The sequence below is a fragment of the Camponotus vicinus genome, unplaced genomic scaffold (assembly GCF_025532165.1).
Source record: "Camponotus vicinus isolate PSW18456_S1 unplaced genomic scaffold, iyCamVici1.0 SCAF_5, whole genome shotgun sequence".
In the NCBI taxonomy this organism is placed as follows: domain Eukaryota; kingdom Metazoa; phylum Arthropoda; class Insecta; order Hymenoptera; family Formicidae; genus Camponotus; species Camponotus vicinus.
The window spans coordinates 18744013-18757289 of NW_028141977.1; the positions used below are offsets into that span (position 1 = coordinate 18744013).

Genomic DNA, 13277 nt, shown 5'->3' on the forward strand with positions numbered 1-13277 from the left:
TTGTAAAGTATTTTGAATTGCAAAGTAAATATCAAGAAATTGTAAAATAATATTTGTTAATTTGATATTGCGAACAATTTCTTTAATTCATTATATTTGATTAGATAAAATGCTTTTGGCTTATTTTTTTAAATAGCTTCTGTAAATTAGATGATAATATTTTTATCTCGTTATGTTACAAAATATTTTAAAAGGTTTAAATCATTCTTCATAATAATCAGCAATTTAATATTATATTGAAAATGATATCGTGTTGAAAAATTTGACATTACACATTATACGATATTCCTAACTGTCAACACAATATATACATTATCAACGTACCAATTTCTTCACAAAAAAAATATATAATGCTAATAATTGTAATAATGCCAATTTTCATGATTTTTTTTATAATGCGAGAATATCGATGTAATAATCGCGAGATGATTTACGCGCTACGGATAAGAATCAACAGGTAGGATGGGTATAACGGTATGCGGTATTATCGTGCGATACTGAACCGCAACTTACAATGCTTACAAACGTTCATCAATTTAACATTGTTAGAAAACAAGAGAGTTCCTAATAAATAGAACAACAAAAGAGGAAAAAATATAGGATCGAACCTTGGCAATCTGGAAGAGGGCCTGCCTCCGCGGCCTCTGATCCTGCTTCATAACTATTGGTCGGTTTACTCCAATTTGCGAAAGAACGATCCGTCACACCGCTATTTCGTCACGAAAATTCGCGAGAAAACATTCGGGAATCATCGATAAACGTGTCGATCGTGAATTGCACCGTACATTATGCACTGTACTCCGGAATAATCAAAGGAAACGCGAACGCAGAACGCGATGCGGTCGCGCAAGGTACTCTCTTAAGCTGGCGTCGATGTAACAATGCCCAGACGGGGCCGGGAGAGTTCAACGATGACAGCGCTACGCGGGACTCCTGCGGGCAGGTACGAAAGCGAACGGGGACCGGTGATCGTGGTCGTGGGCCCACTATAGCTCGCGTACTATAGTACGCTCGTATTATGCTCGTACGAGCTTATAGTACGATGTATAGTACGCTGTAGTACGATGGGATTCGGGCTCTTTCAGGGACGCATTCTGCGATGCCCCTTTTGTGAGCATCGAGAAAGGCACCTGCGTGTGAGTCCCTTTAAAAGCAATTTTCAATTTAATATTAATATATTAATATAATATATTAATTTTCTTGATGAATGTGTGTATTATCTAATATTAGTTCTTATTTATTTATTAATTGTGTTTCAAGAAATTATTTTCGAAGAAAGCATGTAAATAATATCAGAGCAAATAAAATAGAGTCTCTAACATTAATTTTCAATCCTTTTCATATATATTCCTAAAAAATATATATATTAATAATTATAGAAATGTAAAAAGTTAAATATTGATTTCAATATAGTATTTTTGTAATAAATTTACATATTAATATATTACACGGGTAATTTGACAAAACGTAACTTAATAAATAAAAAATAAAAAATAAAACTAAAAATAAAAATAAAAATAAAAGTAAAAATAAAAATTAAAATAAAATTATTGTACAAGAGAGATCTTATTAATAATATTAATATTATAATTTAATGCAATTTATCTTATTAATATTATAATTTAATGCAATTTATCTAGGATTAATGCCAGGCAGATCCGATCCTAACATTTACTACAGTCTATGTAAGCATCGGCCATTTTTACTACGAGATTGCGGCGTGGGTGAGAGGCCTGGGATCAGTCGGCTGGTGGAGAGAAGAGAGGATAAACGGCGTCGGAGAAGGGCGACCAGGTTTTCGGTGGAGCGGAAAGGGGAAACAGCGAGCGTAGAATACTGAGATAAAGCATCGGTGAGGGACAGAGGACGAAGACGAAAATGTAAAGAGTGGGGGGATATGGCGAATAAGACAGAATAGGAGAGGGAATCATGGGACTGGACAACGTTTTACGTTACGCTACGCTGCTACGAGAGATCGTTACGCAATTTGATTCGGGAAAGAATGAACGGGCATGTATAATTTGGGAACTCTCTCTTTCCCCTCAGGTTTTGATAGATTAGATCTTTAACTTATCCGGTGTAGGATTTAAGTGACGATTTAAAGAAAATACTTTCTAATACTTTAAAGAAATTAATTTCTATCTATTTTATTAATCAGAATAAATCTGACATACATCTGACATACATTTTGATATTTTATCCCTAAAAAGTACATTAAGAGGAAGAATGAAATAAAAATTAATGGATTTGGACTCGTCCGGTATATAATGGATGATTTAAATGATGATTTATAAAAATATTTTCTAATATTTAGAAAAAATTAATTTTTATCTATTTTATTAATCAGATTTGATATTTAATCTGAAATTTGATAAAAAATACATTAAGAGGAAGAATAAAATAAAAATGAAGTTTTATAGCATATCTTCTCTCTTTTTTATTCCTCTTTTTTTTAATAACAATATGAAATGTCAAATGTATACAGATTTATTAAATCTGATTTAATGAAAGATTATAAAAATTTATTTTCTAAATATATCAGAATATATTTTCTTAAATCGTTACTTGAACTGCACATCGTACATTGGACGGTTTAAAGATCCAATCCATTTAATCTTGAAAAGAAAGAGAAAACTTCAAAATTATATGTTATTGTTTATGAGCTCGCGATGATTAAAATAAAGACTTTAAATACGACAATTATCGAAGCGCAATCATAATATTTGTCAATAAAATACTACCTTTTAGCTGCGCAATTCTACGAGAGCAGCTGTCGGCAGAGGAGTTCTTCGCTGTCACATAATGGCAGAGTGCATAACACATAAGGATCCTTTTTTACAGTATAAAATGCGCTTGCATGGCCATACCTTCAATAGTGATTAATACCCGCGTGCGAATTTTTTTCGAATACCTATACAATACGAGTGCCTACAATGGCGAGAAAGGCGGGGAGTTATTACGATACCAGTTATTGCAACAGAGCACATATTGGCCCATGGTAGCATAACTGCATTGTGCACAAAGATACCTTAAACTGTCACATGTGGAGAATGCTGCGATAATCGCAAGCGCAATAAATATATGATACGCAGCGTTCCACGTGAAAATATATACCTTTTTATCCATAATAAATGGTAATAAAAAGTATAAAATATATTAATGGTAATAGTGGTAATCAAAAGAACGAAATTTACTAGTCGAGTCACAATCGCCACTACGTTTACATCATAAATCATTGATTGCGTGCCGAATAAATAGAATTGTGATTGAACTTAAAATGCTTTATCCACAAGATTGCATAAACATGACATTGATTGATTTATGTAAAAAGTTCAAGTAAATTTATTACAAGGTGCTCGATGTGACAAAAGAAGGCAACACATCTCTCTATTACTCACACATAAACGAATACTTTAGTAATTATAAGTCGGTAACGAATAAATATCATATCAAATCATTATAATTCGACGATTTGTTTCTTAAAGATATATTTAAAAAAAACTGCAGTATTCAAACTAATAATTTTTTCAACGTCGGTTTGGTTTAACTAGCATAAAACACTCTTAAGCACAAAAGAGGCCAGACGCTTGAAATTTTCCAGACTCCACTTGTCAAGAGCGGCAACAATGAAGAACTTTCTTCAGAAACACAAGATACAAAAAAGAAGAGAACTGCAAGACCGTTGTAAATCTCGTCCTTGATGACTACGCCAAACATAGATTTTCCGAGAGAACACCTGCTTTTCCAGCTTAAACATTTTCGGATCTCTACTTTTTAATTTTTTGAAGAAATATTTTGCTTTACATTTTACGTCCTGTTATCTCTATTTTTTTTTTCATGTTAAAACAATAAAAGAAACTTTAAATGATTTTTTGATTCAGAGATACAAACTTCTCAGATTTATTTTAAGTATGAATAAATATATTTATATTTATATTCCATTTTTCTCGTATGATAGAAATATATTTCTTATCTAATAATATAGAATTATTATATGTCGTATTTTTTCCATTGCAGACAAAGACGTCAAAGAGAAAGCATTAGTAAATCATCTTTAAAATGTCAGCGATCCATTACTTGAAGACGTTCTCAAATCATCGCGCTTTGCATCAGCAAGCGTATCGCATAAGACTCTATTGTTCGAGACAAAGCATGAAACACAACTTCGCATCGAACGTTAATTTCCCACCGGAAAAATGTTCATGTGGGCGTAAAGGCGCTAAAATAACTGTCAGTGTATCTGCAAAATGAAAAAATTCTATTCATCACTGATAATTGATTGAAAATGTTAAGGTGAGAAATTTAATATTTAAATCTAATATATAATTAATATTTTCGTCGAAACACAATTACTGCAGTTTTTACATAAAATACAAAAGTACGATAATAGTCCAACTGCTATCCAAGATCCATATCTTGTAAGGTTTCACGAGTGCATCTGCCTTCTCGTAGTATCACCCTACGATGCAGGTGGTAACTAATAAAATATCGCCGTACGTTGATTAAGAGAATATTTCCCCCTTCTTCGATGCAATAAAAAGTTCTATTAACCATAACCGAATAGAAATTATCAATAAATTCAATATCGAACGATCACATTTTTATTTGCAAATTTTAGAATAAAAAAGCTAAGAGCTTTCCGTTAAAATTTTGAAAGAACGTAGTGGAACCCTGCAGGTGTAACGAAAGTTCTGTTTCATTTAAACACACACGATCCAAGGGAGGCTAAGCCAGTGAATTGAAAGGGAGGCTAAGCCAGTGAATAGGTACAAAGGAACAGGTATAAAGATATTCGAGCACGAAGCTAAGGGTCGGCCGAGCTACCTGCTGCATTTTGAACAACCTGAAGTCGATAAGTTGTCCAAACTGCTGAGCCGGAATGGATCAAGACGGAGTCTCAGGTGCGCCGATCGAGGAAGCGATCATCTATTCGTATTCAGCGATGTGTGACTTCGTAGCCGACGACCCGCTTTTAACCCCACATGTGAGAAGTATTTACATTTGAGATGATACCCTGGCGCAAGCGACGGACTCCAGTTGCATCCGGGTGTTTAGTTTCGAGTGCGCAACTTGAGAGAGACAGCTTTAGAGGAATCTTAAGTCGCCCGCTTATCATCGGATAAAAACTCTTAGTCGGCGACCGCGAGACTTCTTAAGTCGTTTAATTCTCGGGACGCTTCAGAAAAAAAATATCCTCATATCTATTATAAATTATTATAGAAATAATTAATAATGAGTCAGGAATAAATCATTATTTTTAAAAAATATTATACGAAGCTGATTAAAGCAATATCGGATTAATTATTTGATAATTAATTTAATTCAACAATTAATTGTTATAATTTGCTTAGTAAGTCTGTGATGCTTCAATATTTTATGGAATCGTTCAGTTATTGATCTTTCTTTATTATAATATTTTATGAATAATGAGAAAGGATGTATTTGTGTCTGAATGTCTCGAATATGATCGATTTTAAATCATCAAGACGAGTTGCAGGTGTCTTCGAATGACAGAGCAGCGAATAAATGTCAACCTCGAAGTCACACATTCTCGATCTTCATGATCGAATAACGCGGTGAAAGGAAAAGATTTCACGTGCATCGCGAATGCCAGCGCGGTTGTACTCATCTTCCATGATTTATGCAACCTCATTGAAGATGATGCAGGAGTTATCCCCGTGAACGCTTTGCATTCGTTCCACAATCATCTTGTTATGGTTATCCAGCAAAATCTAGACTATAAAAAACGAATTCAAACAACACACGATTGAAACAACGATCGAAGCTATTTTTTTTGTCGCATAAAACGACAAGAGAAGAATGACGTTTTAAGCAGTGCACGTGTACATATTATTTTAAAATATTAAAAAGTCGGTCAAAGAGAAATATTTTTTTACAAAATTTATTTGCAGAATTATTTAGCAGTGTAGGATAAGCGCTTGGGTTATTTGCTTAAGAATAAGGCGAGAAAATAGACAGATCGAAAATCAAAGCGAAGATATACAATCATAGCAGATAATATACATGTTTCCTGTTTATATTTCACGAATGACAACTTAAGAGTGTAATCTTATCAATTTGAAATACAACTCAGTGTATCATAAATCTTTCGAATAAAACAAAGTAATATGATTATCTAATTATCAAATCTCTCAATACATGAGTGCCGTGATATATCGAGGATAAATTTGTTCCTACAATAGAATAAAAATAATAATAAAAAATTGAATCTCTTCTCCTTCTCTCTTTCTCTCTGGAAGATTATCAATTTTTTCATAGAAAAATGCAGATCATATTACGAGAATTGATTTAGTTCTTGATGCTTAATAAAACGAGAAAACGTGAATATTGCAAAATAGGCTAGACGAACTAGAACCTTGCAAAATACATATGCACGATGTTTGCTATAACTGTAGACCCGAGATTGCATAGCTCGCCTGGTTTCGCTGTTTCCGGAAAGTTGTTAGGCAAATGAATGCACGGACACTTCCCACAAGATAACAGTTTGAAAAGTTATACCGCTAACATCCGATATGTTCTCTCACCGTAAATAAGTTTCGACATTTGTCATTATTTCCCTAAAATCCATCTGCGTAAAATAAAGTTTTTTAGAAACTTATACACTTATTCACACACTTTGAAAAATATTTCTTTCATCCAAAATTCTTTCATTTTTTATTTGTTATTGGTGTGTTTCATTCAATTGTTCATTCTTTTAAAGGACAGTTGCTTTTATATGATCTTTTTATAAATATAATTTGTTAAAAGTATTTGTATTAAAAATTAACAATTAAATAAATATAGCAATCATTGATATATTAAGAAGATTCTGACAGTTTGAAAGTCACATGTATCGCCGATGTCAATATTTTATCACATTGTGAAACGCGCACGTGCTATAACTACTCCGAACAGAAATAAGAGAGAGGTAAGGAGAATACATAAACATATCGATATCGAATTGTATGGTGGTAAGAAGAAAGTGCAATCACTGCATACGCGTGCACCTGCAGCTGAGTCGCTTCCTACAAGGTTTAGTAGGCGAATTCCTCTCGATGAGGACGAGCCCAAGGTAATCGACATAATTACCACTGAGAAAAACAACAAAATCGTTGATTATCATCAAACCGACAAGTATTTGCAGAGCATTCATCAAATATCCTGATTGCAAATCTAAACCTAAAAGATTAGCTAAATTGAATTCAACCGCAATATATGAATCAATTTGCAAATATAAGTATCTAAAGTAGCAGTAAAAACTCTCGCTATATAAGTAAATTATAAACTATAAAAAAAGTTGTTTCCTGATTTATTTATTTCCTGATAGTATATGTCTTGCAAAATTTTAAGAGATTTTTAAGGAAATTTTTAAAAAAAGTTGACGTGAGTAAGAATTACAATTTTATTACTTATCAGCTTTTTTAAAAGCTTTCATGAAAGCCGCCGTTGTTTATCCCTCCTCTTATACGAAGTGCTATAGTACATGTCGTACAAGATTTTGAGAAATCATTAAAGAAATTTTTGAAAAAAGAGACGTGAGCAAGAATTACAATTTTAGTACCTGTGAGTTTCGAAGGCTTTCATGAAAGCCGCCGTTGTTTATCCCTCCTTTTATACGAAGTGTTATAGTGGAGCCTCCACTTTCCAAAGCTACTCGCACGTGCGCCGTTCACCGCATTAAGAAGAAGAAGAAGAAGACGACGACGACGAAGATGTGATGATGAAAAAAAAGAAAACAAAATGCCACGAAGAGACGGCACGAAAGAGCGGGCAACGCGAAAGCAAAACTGGTTTTCCCGACGCTGTTACGATGGTCCACGAGACGTCATCAACGCACACACGTGGCGGTACATCGAGATTAAAGCGGAATCATCGTTTGATTTAATGGCAGCACGAGGCGATATCGAGAAAATGTGTGAATCGAACGCGTGAAAGAGCGGAAATTGCGCAAAAACAATTTTGCAATGCGCAACCGTAACGTGAGCGCGGTTCACGCGGAATCTCCAGTGAACGTACATATATCCGCTCCAGCATTCGCTAGAGTCGACCACGATCGTGCAACATGCAACTAGAATTCATTGTATATTAATGTGACATAGATTTTCTATTAAATTACTTTCGCGAAAGCACTAATTCTCTGCGGCATTCTGATAAAGATATAAAAAGCATGGGATGTATTTAAAATGGTAACCGGTTCTCATACCGGTTCAATTATCTACGATCCATTCTATGGTTGTCTTTTTATCCTTAAAAAAAATAAAGCATTTTATTATAAAATAAAATTATTTTTATAAAATAAAAAAAGTACCGTAAGTAGAAGTGAATCATATCGAAATGACGTAAAGAGGACGAGCTTAATGTACTCGTTAGATGGGTTAATACAACTGACACGCATTCTAACCGCGTGCAAGAGGAACCACAATCGCATCGCGAGTCTTCAGTGAGAGAAGAAAACCCGTTGTTTTCGTATCGCCTGCAGGAGGCCATACTACTTGGAAAAAAAATAGAAAGATGGAGAGAAAGAAGTGGAAAGGCCAGAAGAGAAAGAAGCAAAAGAGAGAGGAAGAGAGAGAAAGAAAGAGAGAGAGAAAGAGAGAAGAAAAGATGACATGCTAGAGAAGGAACGACAGAGAACCGGTTTTACGAGGGGTAAGAAGAGCAAGCGACGAAGTGGAGTTGTATATATGAGTAGTAAAGAAGGCCAGCGTGGCCTGTTACGAGAGAGAAAACCGGTTCCACGATTCAAACTGGAGTAAAAGTGTATTGCATCGTCGACGACGATGTGCTCGCCAAATTGTTCCGCGCACTTCCATGTTTACAATTTGAAATATGTAGGTGGCCCAGAAATAGTTATGATTCTAAATAAATGATGACATATGAGACTACAAACGAATGATGACATACGACGAGACTACAAACAAACATATTTATCGATCAGTAAAAAGGGACTACGCAAAAATAAAAAAATAGGAATTATTTTGTTAATTAAAAATAAATGGTTTTTAAAATAGCGTGCAATTATATATTATTTTTTGAGATCTTTCTCGAGATAAAAATATTGGAACATCTTTTATGAGTCGTCATTTAGACGCTCCTTTCCTCAATAAAAGGTGAACAAGTTTTCAGACTAGACTCATTATCCTCTTTCAAACAGAAATTATTATCATCACTTTTCATTAAGATTCCTTTTCCTTGTAAATAAAATAAATGTAAGATATAAATAGGATCAAGTTTTTTTGCAAAGTATATAAGAGATTACATAAACAGGATTATTAAGCATTAATTATCATTCACAATATGATATAGCTGTTCATGGTTTCGTTCCAAATTGTTTGAACGAAAGCCGAACCCGATATTTATCATGAAATAAATTTTATCTCGAGCGCGCGTCATCGGACTCTGCGCTCTCTTTTTTCACAGTAAGAATCAGATATCTTATTGTACGATTATTCGCATTCATTGTCCGTCAAATCAATCGATTGAAAGTTTACTCGCGGTTGCTTTCGATCAAACACGAGATCGATTTTAACAAAAGAGCTATTGTAAAATTAACAATAATTAATATTTACGAGTTTAGATGAATGGCGATTTAATATTCGCTTGTAAACTTTGTTTTAATTAATCTCATCATGCACATACACAAATAAAGTTCTAATTAATTAAAATCGTCGTATCACGTTTTGCTAAGTAATACATTACACCGAAATGTAATGTGAAATTTAATAAAGAAATTAAATATACAAGAGTAAAAAATAAAAAAGAAATATACATAATTAAAAATATCTATTTTTTTAAATCATAAAAATATATTCTCACGTATATAGCGTCCACGAATATAGCAAGGAACATTATTGCGCATCGTACAGTGAGCAAAAACTGCAAAAGGCAACGAATATCTCGATAATTCCATCGGGATGATCTTTACCACCGCGTCTGCTTTTCGTGAAAAAATGCCCAAGGACAAAGGCTGCGCGGGAAAGATTCCCATTGGGCGCTCGGTTCTTGCGAATTTACTAAGGGTGATTTCAACGCCGACCATCGTGGAGAGAAGATGGCCTGTTGGAAGCGGCCATGCTGCGCACGATGCTATTATCATCAGAAGCGCATTTACTCTCAACATTAATATCTCTCTCCCACACCTCGCTTAAGGGGAAAATCATCTTCTTACAAAAATATTTCTCTTTCGAGTGTTTTTCACCGAATCAAGTTTTAACATTTCTCTCTAATTCTTGTAATTATATGTATTTATTTCTTTATTCTTTATTATCGTCTCTCCCACACCTCGCTAAAGGGGAAAATCATCTTCTTACAAAAATATTTCTCTTTCGAGTGTTTTTCACCGAATCAAGTTTTAACATTTCTCTCTAATTCTTGTAATTATATGTATTTATTTTTTCATCCTTTATTATCTTCTCTCATACATTGCTTTACTTAATTTCACGTGTAATGTATTATTTAACGTAATACAAGGATTTTAATTAATTAGAAATCTTATTTGTGTATATGTGTGCGTGATGATATTAATACAAAATTTACGAGCGAATATTAAAACGCCATTCGTCTAAACTCATAATATTAATTACTGTTATAATTAATATAATCGTTACTGTTTTTACAAAAAATATAAACCAATTTCCATTTTCAGCATAATATTTATTTTGTGCTAAAATTTAATTTTTCCTGAATTTTATGAAATAATAATTTCAAGCTGAAAGCGTAGTTCTCCATCATTTGCATGGAGATTTAGGACACTACGTAGTATTCGAAGGAGTTCTCCTGGCTAGCACGAGTGAGCGGTTCTTTGTTCTTCCGTAGACCGAGCGGACCGAGGTCAAACGAAACGTGAGGGAGAGTGGTCCACGGTCGCAGCATCCACAAACCAGTTTCCGTTAAAAAGATCTGCTCGGCGGCGCCACCGTACGATGGCTGTAAGCGCCTTCCGAAGAACCGCGTTCTCCAGGGCGGGAGGATGTTGACCCGTCATCGCCATTTTGAATCACGGGGATACGTGATCGTAGTACTACACTCACAGCTGGTACCTCAATATTACTCATGCACGACGTATACGAGCGCATGAGCACGTGCGCGTCTCTCGATATCGAGTCACGTATCGCGGAAGATTGTTTTTATCAAAAAATTATGTCTCCATATTGTGGTACATACATAAATTTATACTTACAAACTTGTAACTTATTAGATATTTTCAAAAAAATTAATTCAATCTTTCTTTCGATAAAAGGTAGAAGAAATTATTATAAAAAATCTTTGAATAACTATAATTTCAAAATTATATATAATATGAGGTTTTCCTTTAACTTATAGTATCTTTATTACAACAACAGTAAAGCAAATATAACTCGAATTTATCATATCCTTTTAAGAACTTTTGTTTTGAAAAAAAGAGAGTTTAAGTAATGGTAAATTAAATTGTATCTAAATTATAATAATTTACGATTATTGCGCATTGTTTACATGCATCAGATGTGACTGCGTTCAAGTGTACCTTATCACTGATATTTGCTAATCAATATTGCATTACACATAAATCGATCAGCAATAATAAGATTACGTATCAAGCTATTGTCATTGAATCCGAAGAGAATCAGAACAATAAGAAAGTTACAAAGTAAATATATCAACTTATCAGAAATATAATTATTCATAAATAAAATAATAAAATTAATTTTCACTGTGTGTAAAATATAATTTTTTTATCATATTCGCGTTTTATAATTATATTAATTAATACCTTTTTAATTTTTTAAAATTTATATATTAAATTGTTTATACCATCAATTATTTTGAAAATATCATTTTGTGTTTGCGCAATTAATATTATTATTATTAATAAAATTAATTCGTCTATTACTTTCATTGCAAAGTAATACACACAATTTTTGCATTTCTTGACGAATAGATTTATTTCTCCGAATCAACCAATTACTCACTATAGTATAGATTAGAATATACCTACTTAGTATAGAATGCTTGTCAGCATCAACTATTTACTAATACAAAACACACTTGCCGGCTCAGCTTTAAAATCTTCGAATACACCTGTTGGCACGCCACGAAGCATTTAAATTAACATTCGCTGAATGTTAGACAGCTCCATCGAGAGAGACGATCGTTCTTCTAATTCAAGCTAATTTTACATATTTAAAAAAAACACATCTCTAAAAGTTTCGGTGGGAGAATTTTTTACTATGAATTAATCGACCTACTTCAATACAAGACGGGATATTAATTTAATGTCTTCTCTCTCAAAAGTTTAATTAACCTAAATGTTTCAAGGATAAATTCCAGTAATCGTGTGAAAATATGTATTGAAATTTATTTGTATAAAAATATTTCTTTAAAGTATATGTTTTTATATTCGTGAATTATCTAAAAAACTCTTCGAAAATATTTTATCTGAATTAATCTTATGTGATGGCAGTACAAATACGTCTTCACTCACCGTAACAATTTTTTAAATCATTACCTTTAAAATTTATAAATCTGGCAAGAGATGTGTTTTTCACATTATCGTGTTTAAGTGTCGAAACAAATCGATTTTTTATTTGACTCTATCGAAAATTCGCCTTCTTATAGATTAAACAAAAAATGAAAAAATTTTTTAAAGAGAAAAATATTATTAAATGATAATTAATTAAATATCTATTTTTAAATCATATATTATTTGTAAAATTAAGTTAATATAATTACTTATAATATCCATCTTTAATTAATAATACAGTACAAATTATATAGTATGTGTACTATTTCATACGCTAATTATAATATAATACAAAATCTTCAGTATAACATAAAATATATAATTTTTTTGATATCTTTATAAATACACAAAAATCAAACTCGAATTATCTCACAATTAGACATTGCATAATCAACATAATCATTCGTATTCAATTTATTTTCATGATCAATTTCTGTCGTGAGTTAAAGTCTTGAATTGTAATATGTACGTGCAGACATTGCTTTTGATCCTCATTTACATATTTATATATTACTATCTCTTACATATTCATATGACGACCGTACGATTCTTTGACCGATGAATCGCGAGAAAGATTCATTCGCGAGGAAGATTCATTCGCTAAAAAATACTGAAGATTTTATCTTAAACATGAATTTTATCTTTTCTGGATTTCATTTCTTTATCTTATATTTATATTTAAGCATTTTAAACAATAATCTTTAAGGAATAATAATTTTATCTTCTTTGAAAAATAATAAGTTTAAAGAATATTATTAAGATGTCACAAATATAATGA

At 32.5% G+C, this 13277-nt stretch overlaps 1 protein-coding gene across 4 annotated transcripts in view; it reads right to left on the reverse strand.

The window, feature by feature from the left end:
- Ec (ubiquitin specific peptidase echinus) overlaps positions 1-13277 on the reverse strand; it is a 98149-nt gene that overhangs the window by 21405 nt on the left and 63467 nt on the right. The window contains exon 1 of one of the 4 annotated variants that reach the window (XM_083099466.1): positions 609-870. The exons of the other annotated variants lie outside the window; for them this stretch is intronic. Within the exon in view, the coding sequence (XP_082955592.1) occupies positions 609-659 (51 nt within the window). The 5' untranslated portion in view covers positions 660-870. Of the gene's footprint in view, positions 1-608; positions 871-13277 lie in introns of those variants that run through there. 4 annotated transcript variants of the gene reach the window in all.